This window comes from Poecilia formosa, unplaced genomic scaffold (assembly GCF_000485575.1).
Source record: "Poecilia formosa unplaced genomic scaffold, Poecilia_formosa-5.1.2 Scaffold211, whole genome shotgun sequence".
NCBI lineage: Eukaryota > Metazoa > Chordata > Actinopteri > Cyprinodontiformes > Poeciliidae > Poecilia > Poecilia formosa.
The window spans coordinates 943,231-959,550 of NW_006800150.1; the positions used below are offsets into that span (position 1 = coordinate 943,231).

General features: G+C 38.1%; 2 protein-coding genes across 10 annotated transcripts in view; both read right to left on the reverse strand.

Annotated features, from left to right (window-relative positions):
• Positions 1-786: 786 nt before the first annotated feature.
• Positions 787-10,634, reverse strand: LOC103148743 (clathrin light chain A). Of its 3 annotated transcripts, XM_007567659.2 has the most exons (7): positions 10,338-10,634; positions 9,685-9,713; positions 8,658-8,775; positions 7,464-7,575; positions 6,962-7,015; positions 3,803-3,838; positions 787-1,864 (listed from the first exon to the last, which is right to left on the reverse strand). In XM_007567659.2, the coding sequence occupies exons 1-7, from the start codon at positions 10,513-10,515 to the stop codon at positions 1,693-1,695; spliced, it is 699 nt and encodes a 232-aa protein (XP_007567721.1). In that variant the 5' UTR covers positions 10,516-10,634; the 3' UTR covers positions 787-1,692. The 3 variants fall into 3 exon arrangements, with proteins under 3 accessions (XP_007567721.1, XP_016534911.1, XP_007567722.1); XM_016679425.1 differs by lacking the exon at positions 3,803-3,838; XM_007567660.2 differs by lacking the exons at positions 3,803-3,838; positions 6,962-7,015.
• Positions 10,635-12,614: 1,980 nt separating this feature from the next.
• Positions 12,615-16,320, reverse strand: part of gne (glucosamine (UDP-N-acetyl)-2-epimerase/N-acetylmannosamine kinase) — a 26,454-nt gene continuing 22,748 nt past the window's right edge. For all 7 annotated transcript variants that reach the window (XM_016679424.1, XM_007567662.2, XM_016679422.1 and 4 more), the window contains 3 exons: positions 15,989-16,171; positions 15,787-15,903; positions 12,615-14,550 (listed from right to left, as the gene is read on the reverse strand). In XM_016679424.1, the coding sequence (XP_016534910.1) occupies positions 14,315-14,550; positions 15,787-15,903; positions 15,989-16,171 (536 nt within the window). In that variant the 3' untranslated portion in view covers positions 12,615-14,314. The remainder of the gene's footprint in view (positions 14,551-15,786; positions 15,904-15,988; positions 16,172-16,320) is intronic.

Consider the following 16,320-nt stretch of genomic DNA (forward strand, 5'->3'; position numbering starts at 1 on the left):
TCAACAAGTGAACAATTTTTGTAAGTGCATGAGGCTGTTGAATTAAAAACACCAGTTCACGATGACTATGGAGAACAGGAAAAGAAAACATTTCCATTACTTGACAAAAAAATATGTTTAAGGAAAAAGAAAAAAACAAAACAAAGTATATACATTTCTTGTTGAAAACACGTGTATGGAAAAGGAAAAACAAAAAATATAGATGTCTGCTCAATTTATATCATATTTGGGTGGATGCCCTTGTCCAGGAAGTGGGTGAGCACGAGAGTCCTGCCCAAAACGGACAAGTATGGGAAGATGGACAAGTATTGATAAGTTTGATTTTTTACTTTTTTGGTCACTTGGTTTGGCATTTTCTTCACAGAATCATTTGGATAGGGTCCAAAGTTACTGTGGATTTTCATGATTTTCTTCTGTGTGGGATTTGTCAAATTTGACATGAATAGTCAGTCATTTGGAAGACGTTCAGAGTAAAACAAGTTGTCAAATCAGCTTTGATAAATTATTTTCTACCTCTCTTCTACAGACTTAAAAACAAAAAAAAATAGCAAAAATATTTTTCAAGATGAATCCAGAAGCTTGGTCATAGTTTATGTTGGACATAAACTTTTACGAGTTCGCTTTGTAGTCTAGAGAGTACTTTGTCAATTGTTTAAGAGTAAGAGTGATAAATCCGGTGTCATCAACATTTTGTCATTTTAAAGATACTACACATATGATATTGAGACATTTGTAACCGAGTTCTAGTCTCCATATAACAAGCAGAAAAATGACAGGACAGCAAAATTATCTTCCTTTTTTTTACTTGTACTGAAATCAAATGGACAATGAATACAACATGGTCAAGGAACAACTAGCTAGTATCTAGTCTTTAAAACCACAACGGTCTAATTTCAGTGACATAAATGTTTATATACTGTATATATTGCCTTCTGTATATGTACATAGGTACAATCAAAGTACATACACACACCGTTAGGGTTTGAACACCCATACAAACAGGTCACACGATTTGTAATGATTGGACTTCCTTCACTTCTGACTGGATGAGGGGAAAAAGAAGTTTCCAAAACAAAAGAAATGCATAGATTGGAAATTTGAACACGATATGCCACAATGAAGAACTACACACAGTAAAGTACACTGGATTTGGAGCTTGGTCCCCAAAAAAGAAAAGAAATACAAAACAGACACCAATACTTCACTAAAAGGAGAACAGGAAGTGATATGTTGGAGGGCAAACGATGGAGGCTATACAACAGCATTCTGATATTGTTTGGAGGCGACGGAGGATGTAGTGTAGCTGTAAGCCTTAAAAAATACAAATATCAATCTTTCCCTTTTAGTGTCCCAACTCACCACCCTTACAGTGTTACGAAGGACCACAGACCAAACGCTTTGGTCAAATCCAACGAGACTTTAATATGGGGCCACAAAACGTGAGGTCTCGACTAGTCTGAGGCGGAAAGACGGAAAGCTTTCAAAGGGGGCGGAGAAAGGATAATCTCTACAGGCCTGCGTGAAAATGGAAACCCGGGCTGTCCCCCTTCACCTTAGAAGATAAACGTTGTGGATTCAGTAGTTGGTTCGTTGGTGTGTGAGGTGGAAAAAAATAAAAACAAAAAAACAAAACAAAACAAAAAGAAAAGAAAAACATGACAAGGAATGGACTTCCTCGGATCTCTCTGGTCTCTAACGGACCAGCGGGGACTGCTTTAGGGAGATGAGGACGGAGCGCATGCGGGACACGTCTTTGGCCTGCTTGCTGGACTTGGGGTTGAAGTCACAGAGCCGAGCCACCCGCTCCCACTCTGTGCCGGGGTTGTTCTCGTCCAGATCCGAAATCATGGCTTCCTCGGCCGCCCTGACAAGAGGAGGAGGAGGAAGGGGAAAAAACGGGTCGGTCAGTGGAGGAAGAAATGAAAGATCCATAAAAACCACAAACAGGAGAAAGTCTCTGCAGAGAGCCAACACAGGTTTATGCTGGATCACCTTCATGTAAGGAGTGCACCGATTGGCCTGTCCTAATAAGCAATAAATCAATCAATCAGCTGGTAAATTAAAACAAACTCAGTTTCCATTTGTATGATTTATCATTTCTCTTTTTTTCCACCAAAATCTAGATGACAAGTTTTCAGTCTGGAGCTTTGGTCACAACGAATCCTACTTTTAAAGGACAATGTTGCCTACAGAGACTTCATAATTCATTTTATTTGTTGTTCTTGTTTTTATTTATTATGGATATTCAAAATGTCTTCCAGTTTCAGGGCTAAATGTTCACTAGAAGTTAAAGCTTATTGATCTTTGAGAATATGTTCCTGCATCATTATGCCATTAATAGTAATTGCAATAAGCAATAATATTATTTTGAGACCAATTGTTATTGCAATAACTTCTGGGACAATTTTATCACCCAGGAACATTTGTTATCATGACAGGTCTATGCACCGACTGCTTTTTTCTGACTGATTGCTGAGCTTTAAAAAGTCCCAGTTGCCAACTCCAATTTTGGCCAATACTGTTTTTTTTTTCCTTTAAAAAGTTGCTAAATATAGCAACTTGACACTAATTATTGTGACTATTGTTTGACCACGCACATGCAGACTAGAGTCTCTGGCAGCAGTTCAAAAGGGAACAGTGGCTAATTTTTAGAAATTTGCAGAGGTAGTCAAGTATTGACTGATCACCAACCATCCAAAATTATTTGGGCCGATTTATCATCCAACTGGCTTATTGGTGCACCCATGTTTCATTCTGCTTTAGCTCCTCACTTTTGACATTTAGCTCAAATCTTCTAGATCAGACAGGAGGATTTCTCAACTTTTGGCTGGGTTGGACTGTTTGCTCTGCAGAATCTGCCTCAGCACAGGTTTGTCCCATCATAAATATCAAGTTTAATTACACCCATAGCTTTATTGTCTGCAACACAGCCGCACCCTCGTTCACACATAACACCACAATTACCCGATTTGTCAGACGACCCACAACAGCAAGCAGAGGTACGTCAATGCCGCCAATAAAAGAAAAAACATCAAAAAGGAAAAAGACTTGGCCAAACTAAATAAAAGGCTGGAAAAGGGTTTTACTGGTTAAACACAATTAACTCCTACAAATACGCTAAAGCTTGCCTTGTGGGTGCACATTTGACAAAAATCTCACCCATGTAGAGAACATTCATTAAATATATGACCAATAGCAGAAAGCTTTGGCTTTTTTTTTTTGTTTTGCCTTTTTCTTTAACCGAGCTACTGCGACTTAGCCATGCGCTGTGCTGCGGCAAAGGAGCAGGAATGGTTTCCTTTCATCTTGTGTGTGAAAAAACTAAACAGACCGAAAAGGGTAAAAATAAAAAATATATATATAAATATATAAAGAAAAATAAAGTTGATCACCAAGACCTTTTGAGATCCAATCCAGGCTATGAAAAAACAACTATCTAATACCCACCCACATAATACCACCCCCAGAGTTAATCTTTATTTACACTGACATATTCGGAGTTCCCACACTGTCTGTAAACACAAATTCAGCTCAAATAAATGAATTTAAAAAAAGTAAACACAGTAAAATGGGGGATGGGAAACTAACCAACATTCACAACCATCTACCAAACACAAGGGACTAAAAGGACAACGGCATCAAAGAAGGGACAATACAGCAATCAGTGGAGTTAAACGAAGAAGCAACTAAACTGAACAAATAAAGAAAAAACAACAACAAAAAAAACAGTCACAAGATGGATTCCGTCCTCAAAAATATCAAATACTTAAAGAGTTTCTGGGGTTTCGTTTGTTTACTTAACTGGTCTAGGCGGTAGCAAGGATGGTTAATGTGTGTGCTTTAAGGTGCAGAGGAAAAGAAAACAGGGAGAAACAGTTTCACCAGTCAGAATTCAAAAGAGAAAGAGAGAAGGAGAGAGAGAGAGGAAGAGGGGCGAGTGAAATAAAAGACAACAAAAATGAGCTCATTGCAGATGTGGAAGCCAAACATGCCAAAGCGACAGTTTTGGCATGTTATTCCTCCTACAGAAATCATTTGTGTGCAGCTTTTGGTCCAGTAAGCAAACAACTCTTTGCCAATAAATTGAAATTTGTGCAAGAACAAATAGAAGGAGCATTTTATCCGGTTCTCACCACGCCGACTACGAATCAGCCTCAGAGCTCTGAGGTCAAGTCCAAACCGAAGGCTGCACATGTCAGTGGCATATCAACCCGTTTCACAGCAGATACTTAGAGCTGGGAGTATTAAAGTGGGCTGCATCCCACCTCAGCACCCCCACATGCTGATCTGATGTGCAAAACAAACCTTCCATAAAGTGGTAATCAGCCCCCTCTAATACTAGAGATGCACCAATCAGAAATGTGGCTCATTTTCAATCATTTTACTCCTAAAACTTTGACATCCTGAGGCTGACTTTAGTGCATTTTGATTTTTCTTCACAAAACTAAAACTGTACAAAAACATACAAGACGAAAATACTTCTTTGTCTCCAAATATGTTCTACCCAGAACTCAAGTGACCTAGTTTGAGCTTCAACTGGTTCAAATTACTGTATATAAAGACATAAAAAAAAAACTTTTTAGGCTCCTTTTGCTATTCAATTAATCAAAATAAGTTAGCAGAATTTTTAGCAACAGATGCATCCTTTGCTACAAATAATCAAGCGTTCACTAAAGGAATACTGTGTTGTTGAATCTTAGACAATACCATTTTTATTTTCTCATTTTTAAAAAAATGTTTATTTACATCTTTTAATGCATTTCTAATAGCGTAAAAAAATCCTAGTAGCAAAATGAAAAGTCTGCAGAATGTGCCAATTTATTTCAAAATAATTGATAACTAAACTAATCACTAGTTGCAGCCCTAAACAGGCAGTTAAAACCTCAAAACATTTCTTCAATAAGCTCCCTAACCCCAACACTCTCCTCAAAGCGTCACTCTCACAACCTCAAGACACGTCTCCACATGTTTAAAATGTTTTTTCCCCCTAAATATTCTTCAATCTTTCCGACATCTTTTTTTAAACTTCTGCACCAGGAGTGTAGTTGTCAGTGTGAACTCACTGATCATAAATAGTTTGGATCTTTGAGTCACTTCCCGCCTTTTCACCGGTTCGGGCTTATCGAGATGAAAATTGATCAAATCCAGCCACCAATCAATTTCTTGGTGCATCTCGAAATAAGACGACTTCAGCTTTCCCACTTCACCTCCAATTATCTGCTATGAAATTCGACTACCAGCATGTCAGCAACACATTTCTAACAAAGCATGAGAGCTGTCTTGTTTGAAGCAGTTGTCTGTTTGTCAGAAGTAAAGTTATCTTGAAGGTGAGGAAAGTTTAATCTAAAACATTATAAAGCTGCATTACAATAAACAAAGTTTAAAAATACACCAAAAGGTGAACAAATTGATCATCTACAACTGACTGATTAATGCAAACGTACAACTGCTTCAAGCGAATGCTTAAGCAACCTACTCCTCTGTAAATTTACATCAAAGAGAAAATTTAAAACAAACATGAAGACACTTTATTTTGAAACAAAAACAGAAGCAAATTATTGTTGGAAAGGTTTCCTATATCCTGATGCAACTTCAGGAGAACAGAGAATGAAAACAAGCAGTTTTGGAAGAATGGAGACGATCTGGATGAGTGTGACTGACGACTTGTGAAGCATGTTTTAATGTTGAAGTGGACCGAAACTAAAAGGGCCGATATGCTAAAGTTCCAGGAAGAAGAAGAACAACAAAAATAGATGCAGTCAAAAACTTTAATCTCGACTTTGACTTGTTTATTCCAACCTCTGAACAGTTTGAGCATGTTCTCATTAAGGCTGAAATGATTAATCAAATTAATCGTGATTAATCGATTAATTAAATAATCGTCACCTAATTTAGTAATAGATTAATCGTTAACCAGAGTACACAGACTCTGAATAAGGCCATTTGGTGAATCTGCAGTCAATAAGCCAAAACTGTGCAAAAGATGAAATACATTTTGTATTTGCGATGAGAATTTTTTTTGGTCTGTAAATCCGTTTTACCCAGAACTTCTCAATCATATTTTTAGCTTCACCTGGTTCAGATTCTGTACAAATATTAAAAATAAAAATCTCCTATTAAGTATCTTGTGTTATCCAATTAATCAAAAAAAAAATTATATATATATATATATTATATATATATATATATATATATATATATATATATATATATATATATATATAAAATCTGCAGATTAGCTGTCATTCTTTTGGCTGCAGATGAACACAGCAAGGAGATGCTACTGCACACACTGCGTTTTAGGAAACAGAATTTTATTTTCATATTCAAAAACATAACTGATTTGCTTATTTGCATCTTTTAATTTATTTCTAATATTGTTGAAAAAGTCTTAAGTTGTTAAATGAAAAACCTACAGAAGGTGCCAATTTTTCAAATCACTTGACGTCAGAATAATCGATAGCTAAAATAATTGTCTTTAATAAGCAGCACTAGTACTTATTCAAATTTTATTCCCACTGCGATAAATTCAAACAGAAAAAGTGAACTTTTTTTCAGTTTTATCAACCTTTTGGCAATTGCTGGGAGGGACAACAAAGTTAGTTAGGAGTCAATTTCAGGATCCTCTTTGGACAAATTAATCAATCGGTCTACCTCTGGTGTAACAACATGCAAGTGAGTGGTTTAGCATTTTAATAAATATTTAATATCAATCGTTCTAATAAACATCGTGAAAGGCATCCACTCAGATGACATGCAGACGAATGGGTCTGTAGACATCACTGGAAGTAGTATTTACGAAGGAAGAAATCTAAAAAAAACTGGATTTAAAAGAAACACGGCAAATACTAAAGGGTGACTAATTTACTATGAGATAAATGTGATGTGTGCTGTGGAGAAAACGATATGAGAGGGAAATAAACAGGTGTTAAGAAGGAGGATGTTAGTTTGAGCAACATACACATAACCAATGAGGTCAGAGAAGGGCTGCTTGTAGAAGTCTTCGTCCAGCACTCTGGACAAACATCCGCCCAACGACAGAGCAGCGAGAAGGCAGGAGAGGAGAGAAAAAACAGTAACATGGAGGAGGGGATAGAAAAAAGAAAAAAAAAACAGACATTATCATCGGTTAGCACTCAGATATAAAGTCCAACCATCAGCTTTTTTTTTTATCTTAAAAAATGAAGAGTTTCACCAGCTCAAAGAGGAAGAGAGGCTCCCGGGTGACTGTCGTTTCCGAGGACACAGCAGAGCAGCACACATTCAGCAACATGAGTGGGAAATTAACTAAAAGGCTATATCCCGTTGAGACAAGTCCTAATCTAAATATTCTTGATTTGGGTTTAATCTAAACAGTAAAACAAATTCTACGCGTTTTCCAGGCTACAGTGACAGCTGAGGGTCTCCCTAAGCGTAAACCCGTATCAGGTTGCCATTTTGGAATCCGGCCACGAAGCCGCTACCTGTTGTTGGATTTAGTTTTCTCCAGCTGCTCGTTCTGCCTGGCATGCCAGTCCTCCAGCTCCAACTTGGCCTTCTCCTTCCACTCAGACTCCTGCTTGCGAGAGTTGGCATCTGCGGAGGGAATGCGGCGAGGCATGGGAAGAAGAATGAAAAATGAGACAAAAGCATATTAAACTCAGACTCTTGTGCTGAAAAAAAAAAATGTCCGCGGATGGAATTTATCGATTTTCGACACAAATGTGGGAATCGCTTAAATTCAGGAGTTTGTAAGTTGATGTCTGTGAGGACGTTTGTTTCAGAAGAGGAAATGTTGCCATTTTGATTTTGATCATTTGTTGTATGTATAAAAAATCCCTGAAAAAATAACCAGCTTATCCACCTACACCGTTTTTTCCACTGAAAAGAATTTCAATGTTTATTTCTGTCTTAATTGTCTTTTTTGTTTAGTTATTTTCAGCATCGTGTGGTTTTCTTTTTAAGGATAAGGAAGGATGAAGTGAAATGAGGGATGGTAGGAAGATGAGGAGCAAAGGAGGAAGAATGGATGAAAGGAAATAAGGAAGAGCAGAAGGAAAAGACGACAGGAAACAAAAAACCCCAAGAGAATGACGAATGAACAGGAAGAATGAAGGACAAACATAAGGAAAATCGGAAGGAAAGAAGAAAATGTAAGAAAGGATGGTGCAGAAAAAGGATAGAAGGAAAGAGGATATTCCTTATCCCGTATTCAAAGTGTATTTTCCAGACTGCACAGGAACCCTGAGCCAAGCCTTTTCGAGCATTCCTACTATGTGACTAACTTTTGACAAGTCTGACACTAAAAGACAAAAATGTTACATTAGCACAGACTTTATTTCAGTGAGAAACTGCACTGGATGCACCATTTTTATTCAACACAGGCAAACGGAAAAACATCAACTGGTTCGCCATTTAAATGATGCTGACTTCTTCTGTGCAGGAAGTCAGTGTAACTATGAATAAATATGACTGTGACATGAATATGGTAACAGAGATATGTGGCTACGTGAATCACAAATGGGCTCCAGCTTTTAGGAGACAATCAACAAATCAGGGAAATTAAGCTGAAGCTGTTTCTCTGTGCAGATCTTTGGGTTTTTACTTGTCGCAGCACAGAAAGCACTGATCGGTCGCTCATGAGCTGCTTCAGAACCGAGTCATCTCTGTGAACCTACCTAGCACCTCCAGCCGCTCTTGTTGTTCCTCCCTCCACTTCCGGAGACTTTCAGGTTCGGCCTGCAGCCGGTCGGCGTTGGAAATGGCTGCATAGGCATCTGATGGACCGTTGCTTTCCTTCAAAACAAAAACAAAACATTTACTTTTTGATGAAGTTCTAATAAAATATATATATGCATTATTCAATAGCTTTCTGAAAAACTAAAATATTGCTCCTGACTATAATCCTAACACTGCATCTGGCATCTTTCGCCCTTTATTTCTGATTTGCAGGCACCACATCCGTTCCTAAAAGTGGGTTTCTCTCCGTCTCTCTCTGCCAGAAATCCTGACGGTGCAGAAGGACGAAATGTTGCAATGACAGCACAGGAAAAGGAAGCTGGAGTCATCAACTATAAGAACCTCGACGCACACGGTACTAGACTGAAGTAATGATGTAGAAAAAGCTGAAAGTCGGTGAGAAATTTCCACCTACGTTCATCTCCAACTTGGCCGCATCATTTCACAAGAAAACAAAACAAAACAAAAAAAATACAGAAAGAAACCAGTTGGGAGTTTTTCAGCCTGAAAATGTGTAAAGCTTGTCACTATGCAAAGTTTCATGTCAAGCCCAACTCATTTTGAGGAGGTTTTGTATCTACATTGGAAAACAAATAATTTAAACAATTTCCCAAGATATTCCTCATGCTCTACTGAAAAAAGTAAATGTGGTTTTATGACTCTAGTGAGCCTCAAAACAAAAAAAAAATCCTTAAGTTTAGTTTAAAGAAGGTAGGCACGATAATGTTTGGGTTCCAGGTACAAAAAAAATTGAGATAGAACATTTTAGTCTCCCCCCCCCAAAATCAAGACCACAGGAAGAAACAAAGTTCAAACTAAAACATCAGTTTGCATCGGTTTGTGAAGCCTGTAAAGGCTAAATACACATTTATTTAATGAAAGGTTAAAAGACACAAGTAGCTACAAATTCAGTCAATCTGGGGGGGGAAAAAAGAAACTTGTAGGAGAAAATAATGGAAGTATTACCCCGTGAAACTCTCCATTGATGGCGCCGTCTATTAAAAAAAAATACAAAAAGTTAGAAAATAAAACCATACATATAAAAACAAAGGGAAAAATTTCGAATAATAATTTTTAACGCTTTAGGAGTTGCATATGCGCACAATTACATGTATGACATGTCAGCATTTCTAACCAACAGTTAAAATGACACATTACTGGTCAAAGGTTGCTGCGTCGTACATAAATGTCCTCCTGCGGTTACTAGTAACGTTTGTGTGAATAGAATGGCCACCAGCAATGAATGACACGACCAAGAAAGCTACAGCTGATGTTATCACAAGCCTTTAGCCCATACGAAACGATGGCAAATGCTGCATTTATTAAACAAAGCACATTATGAAACCACCCCGAGTCCTAATACAAGCTCTTAACCGTTTCAGGAACTCAAATTAATCTTAAATAAACCCGACAGCAAATAAATGACAGCTCCATTAGCATTAGCCAAGACTAGGCGCATTAAATGTCGTGTCAAATTACCGTTTGTGTTACCGCGAGCATTTATAATTTACCGTCTTCTATCGTCGTAATATCCCCAGGTATTAACGGTAGCTACACAAGCGAAGTAACCCTGAATGGAGATGTTACGGTTCCTCCGTCGGAGCACAGCGGGGACGAACCGTTAGAGTCTCTGAGCGACGAAGGGACCTCTCCGCCGTCCAGGATGCTGAAGCCCTCGTCATTCTCGATCCCCGCAATTTCGCTCTCTTGTTGGGCCAGGAAAGCGGCGGCCGGGTCCTCCTCCGAGCCCACACCGTTTCCAGCGGCGGGTGCGTTCAGCATGTCAAAATCATCCATGTCGGTAGAACCTGCGGGAGGATAAATACGAGAAACGACAAGCAGGTGCTGGGATCCACGAAGAGCTATCAGCTAAACGGGAAGAAGGGCGAGGGGAGGGGTGACAAATCTATAGCTGTAGAAGCGGAAAGAGGGGGACAACCAATCAAAAGGCAGGATTGCTGATTGGCAGTATTAGTAGCCAATCAGTGACAAATTACATCAGAATTGGACCAATTACATCTCTTTAATCATTGCCTACGGGTCCCATGATCAACTACGTGTTTAAAAGCTGTTAAAAAAAATAATAATCCGCAGACAGACTTCTGGCAGCGTTTATGTGCAGCTCTGTCGATTTACCGTTAAGTTCTTAACATTTCCTTGTTTTATTTCACTTAAAGTGTTAAATGGGATCAAGAAAAAAAAGCCTGTAGACACGTTAGTAACAAAAGTCATGTAATAATGTCTTATTCGTAAATGTTGCTCTGAAACAATTAAAGAGTCCATGTTAAAGCGTGGCTGTGTCTCTGTGAGCACTGTTTTGATGAAAAATTAAGTAAGTTCTAATAAGAAACTTTCTAAATTTAAACCAGAACAATAACTATCTTTGTTCAGAATCCCATATGAACCGGTATGGGCCTTTCTATCCAGAAGAATTGAAATACATATTACAGGTGTGCCGTCGCAATAGGTTTGAGAGAGATTCTTATTTAATCTGGCATGCTGTCAGCCTTTTCTTTTAATTTCTTCTACTTGTATAATACGATCTGGATAGTACTCCATTTCTCATTATAATTTAGTAGCTTACATACAACACATTGCCTTGCACAAGTAGCCTATTCTACACCTTTTCATATTTTGTCTAATTAAAATCCCAGATTCCAATATATTTCACCTTAACTTTCAGGGATTGACCAGAACAAAGTAGTGGATAAATGTCATATATTTTTTATTTTCATTTATCTATTTATTTCTTTTTGCAAAATAATTTGAAAAGCTTAGCATACAAACAAACTGAGAGTATTTCATCCTGATATCTGATATACTGATATCAAATGTTTGTCTCAACGGTGAAGACAAGACATACCCTAAATCTCAGACCTGCTGCTGCAATCAGGGAGAAACGTTCATGGTGGATAAAAGTATTGAGCACAGAAAGAAAAAAATGGAAATAACTGTTTTTTGTAAGGGGTTGGGGGGGGGATTATACTTCCACTCTCTATCCCTTTAAAATCGTCACATAAAATCCTTGTAAAATTAATTGATTTTGGGTTGAAAAGTGACAAAATAAGATTCAGATGTATGTTTCTCTGCTCCTCACATTCCTTCTTTTGCATTGATTTTTTTTAAAAAGTACTAGTTCCAATGGCAGATTATTTCACTTTTAGGAAAAAAAAAATGTCCTGCTATAAGTGAAATATTCTGCCAAAGGAATTAGTATTTTTAAAAATAAATAAGAAATTACTTAAAACAAGCTCCTATATTTTGCTAAAAAGCTGCTTGTAATTAGTTTCACCTTATTTTAAAGTTTATCAAGATATTAGCACTAGAAACTAGACAACACATACTTGGTAAGATTTTGATTGGACAGTTGCCACATCAGAGGGATACTTTTTTATTTACTTTTTTACCATTTCTGGGTAAGAGACATAGCACTACTTCAATCTGAACCCAGCAAATTATAGGTTTGCCTTTACAAAATCACAAAGTATCCATTTTGAGCTTTATCCTTTCCTTCTGTAGCGCACAAGCTGGCATTGTAACACCGTCCTTGCAACAAAAACAGTTGTGTCCTGCTAAGGGATTGTGCCCCACTGTTTAATAATTAACTCCAATAGTCTCTTGAGATCTTAGGTGACAAGCAAACATTTGCCTGGCTGTTGAAGTATGCAGCTAGGAGGAAAAAAAAAGGCTGGGTTTTACAACATGAGAGTAATCAGAGTCTTAAAATCACAAAGGTGGGCCACAAAGTGTACAAATGGAAAAAAGTTTCACAAATGATGCAGGAAACAAGTTTTAATTTATATTATTAACGACATGAAGGATGAACAAAAGTGGTTCCAAAACTGATCCTTGAGGGACTCCGCCTTCTGACGGGAGACATAATTGAACACAGACTCTTTTAATATCCAAAATGTTTTATTAATTGGACCAACAAAATCATTAAGCTTCTAGAAATATATTTTATACGGCACATAATGTACAACACAACGTGTAGAAGTACATACAAACCTCATTATTCAACTTCAAAAGGCATCCTCCAAATGTCTTCATAAGGTCAGAGGTAATGTAGAAAACACATTCTATACATCCATCTCACCAGCCTGTAGCAGCTGCAAGGTTTTCTGTCAGTACAGCCTTATGTGATGTGCAGTAAAAATAAAATTCATAACATTAAATACAACAATAGCTGGTATCCCCCCCATGCCTCTGGAAGACGAGAATAATAAATGATATACAGAAACCTGACATATTAAGCCGGTTTAATGGATTTAGAACACACAGCAGAATGTCAACACTTTGGTCACATCTGGGTTTTGATAAAAAATAAAAATAACCCCCCCAAAGCTTAAGAGCTTCATTAAAGCTTTGTTTTACTGTAAGGAACTGTACTCTGCCTACTTCCCACCACTTGCATGTCAGTTTAGAACATACTAGCATTTTCTTCTCCCACCCAAAACGCATATACGTACTTTTATTTTGCGGCCCAAATAGCACCGGTAACATTCAAACACAATGAAATGATGTTAAAAATTTGATCAGAACAAACAGTTTTTCACTGCAGTGAAAAAAATAAGGTCCACTTTGTCAAAACAAGACTAAAGTCAAGATTGAATAACCAGAAAACAGGTAAAAGAGATTCACTGAGTTTGGACTTCCAGCAAAGACGACTAGCTTTAAACTGAAGCAAACTGCCTCCAAAATGAGGGAATATTTTGGGAATTGCAGCTCTTTAACGTGGGAACGTCTGGAGATTATTTCAAGGGCGCTATTCGGGTTTGGAAAAGATCACAAGATCCTGTGATGGGAGAGCATAAATCTGAGCATATTGGGAAAAAGTCAATATATAAATATGCACATTTAAAAGCTTAGTGAATATTTTCATTCTTTAGAAAACAACACCCTCTTAAGTAATGGTTAGCAGACGTGTCCTTTTCTCTGTTGTTCCCCTTCACCAATTTCCACACATTAGACACATTCGCTACAACAGTAAGATTGCCACCGACATATTGCACACAGAAATTTGGCCTAAAGACTTAAAAAGATTCGGTAGCTCCGAAGCATCTTTGTTTGGACTGATGGAGCCAAGAACTAGTACAGATCTGTTGAAAATAAAATTAAATAAACGGCTTAAAATGGCTTATAATCTGAACCATAGTGGTATCAGTTTAGCCATCGTCATGCTGGTGATGTTAGCAGACGACATAGGGAGAAACTTTGTGGTACATGTAGTATTAGGTTTGCCTAAATTCACCAAAACATAAAGGCAACTGGAAAATGCTTCACAGCTTAGATGGCAAATGACAACAAAGATAATAAAAAAAAACCCTCCAGAATAATTTAGCTAGAAAAAAACGGAATATAGTGCAATAAACTAGTTAATTACCTCACCAGCCCTCCCCCACTTTCAAACTACAGTTATTAATGTCCGTAAACAAGCAATCGACTTATAGGGTTGTTCTCCCAAAAACTGTTTAAATTAGGATAAGGATTCATTGCAATACAAGATTCAAGTCTTCACTACAAGCCCTTCCTCCTTTTATCAAGGTTTACTCGATATATTCTGGTAAAACATCTTCCAAGTGTGTTTCCGGTTCTCTCAGTACGTCCTCCTCGTAGCGTAGTCCAACACCATGCTAGCAGCGCCGAGCAGGGCCGGTTCTTCCAGGTCGGACTTGACGACCTTGATGCTCTGGGCGGAGAACAGCGCTCTCTCCAACATGACCTGCTGCACCGGGGCCTGGTAGTAAGACGCCAGGACTCCGGACAAAATCACCAGCGACGGGTTGACTATGTGGAGGATGTTGACGATCCCTACGCCGAGCGCCAGGGACGCTGCAACAGGAAGAAGACACAAACACGGCTTAGATTTTTCTTCTAATTTTTCAGCTTTCTTCTTAATTCAAAGCAAAAATAAACCTTCACTGATGGGAAAATGACCAAAGCTATTCGCAAGTGAAAAAAAACAACAACAAAAAAAACAAGTGACCAGAGTTTACGACCAAAACGCAGAGTTTGTGTGTTGTAAGTAAGAAAGCAGCAGCGTTCTGGGTCAGCTGATTGATTTTTTTAGGCAGACTTGTGAATACACTGCTGCAGTGATCAATGTGTCTAAAGACAAACACAAAGACGAGTTTCTCTAGATCTTGCTGGGACATTAGTCCTTCAATCCTGGAAATGTTCCTCAGGTGGTAGAAGGCTGATTTTGTAACTGTCTTTATGTGTCTCTGAACGTTCAGGTATGGGACCATCACTTTGTCTTCACTTGTTTCTAGCTAACAACTGAAGATGAGTGAGGACTCTGAGTCGTTCCTCTTTACGTCTAAAGATGATAACTTCAGTTTTGTTTCTGTTCAGCTGGAGAAAGTTGTGGCACATCCACAATTTGTTCTAATCATCAATTCATGTCTTGGAAAGGTTCTGTCACCTGGTGACATTGTAATGTATAGCAGTGTAGTGAAAAGTTAATCGGTATTTATGTACAGTCTATCAATTACAGCCAGACCAAACAGCTTTGCATCCTCAAAGGGCAGAGCTTTGTGCAGAAAAAATACCACCTGCTGAAAGCTCAGGGTAATTTTTGCACATTAAAAAAAAAAAAAAAAAACCACAAGACACAAGAAAATATTCAAAGAGTGAATGTAATCATTTTATAAGATATGTTTAGCTACGTTATGTAATATTGAGCTTCAGTGAATGCTTTTTATTTACTTTTCAAAGACTCGGTTAAAGGGGATGAATCATTTTAATGTATTTAAAAGTCTAAATTATCTCGAATGGCTCATTAGATCACGACCTGAAGTTCTTTGATAACTGAAATATTAAATAAAACAGTGAAATGTTTTTCTCTATCATTTTGATCACTTCAATGGTTATAACTCCGATCATTATAGTGCTCTGATGTGTTTATATTCAGCGTCTTACTTTATTTCTAAAATAAGAAGCTTAAAAACGATTTCAGATGTCTTGATGGCTAGTTTTTTGTCAATATAGGTATTTTTATTTTTTACAGTTTGCAGTTTAAATCAAAATTCTGCATATTTGATTGCGTGTCGGCGTCTGTGCTCCAACCTTTGTGCAGGACAGCGTTGGCCTTGGAGTTGCCTTTCCTGGCCGCACTGATGAGGTGGGCGGCGGTGATCGGCTCTGCAAGCTTCACATCCATCCCATCCATCTTCAGCAGCTCCTCTGGAGAAAGGAAGCCCCAACAGGTCACGACTTTTGAACAGCGCTGTCAAAAAGAAAATGAAATAGCAGAGAAGACGGAGCTCACCGTCGTGCAGTCGCTTGGCCTCCCTCTGCAGGGCCATTCCGGACGCGAAGGCTTCGATGCAGCCCTGGCTGCCACAGGAACACTCTGGGCCGTCCAGAGAAACCTTGATGTGACCCAGCTCAGCGGCGCAGAAGGTGCTGCCATGGACCAGCTCGGAGTTATGGATGATACCTCCTCCAATACCTACGAAGGCAAAATATGTTTTTTAAGCTATTAGTGCACCTGATACAACAATTCAAGTGATGAATTAGAGATCATGGTTTTAATTGTTAAACTTGGTGAAAATAAATAAATAAATAAATAAATAAATTCTTGAAAAGATTTCATAAATG

Excerpts from the sequence above, each read along its gene's own strand:
- LOC103148743 (XM_007567659.2), bottom strand. The coding sequence starts at position 10,515 with ATGGATGATTTTGACATGCTGAACGCACCCGCCGCTGGAAACGGTGTG. Across the intron at positions 8,776-9,684 it reads TCAATGGAGAGTTTCACGGG|GAAAGCAACGGTCCATCAGA; the intron begins GTAATACTTCCA and ends TTTGTTTTGAAG. Across the intron at positions 7,016-7,463 it reads AAAACTAAATCCAACAACAG|AGTGCTGGACGAAGACTTCT; the intron begins GTAGCGGCTTCG and ends ATGTTTGTCCAG.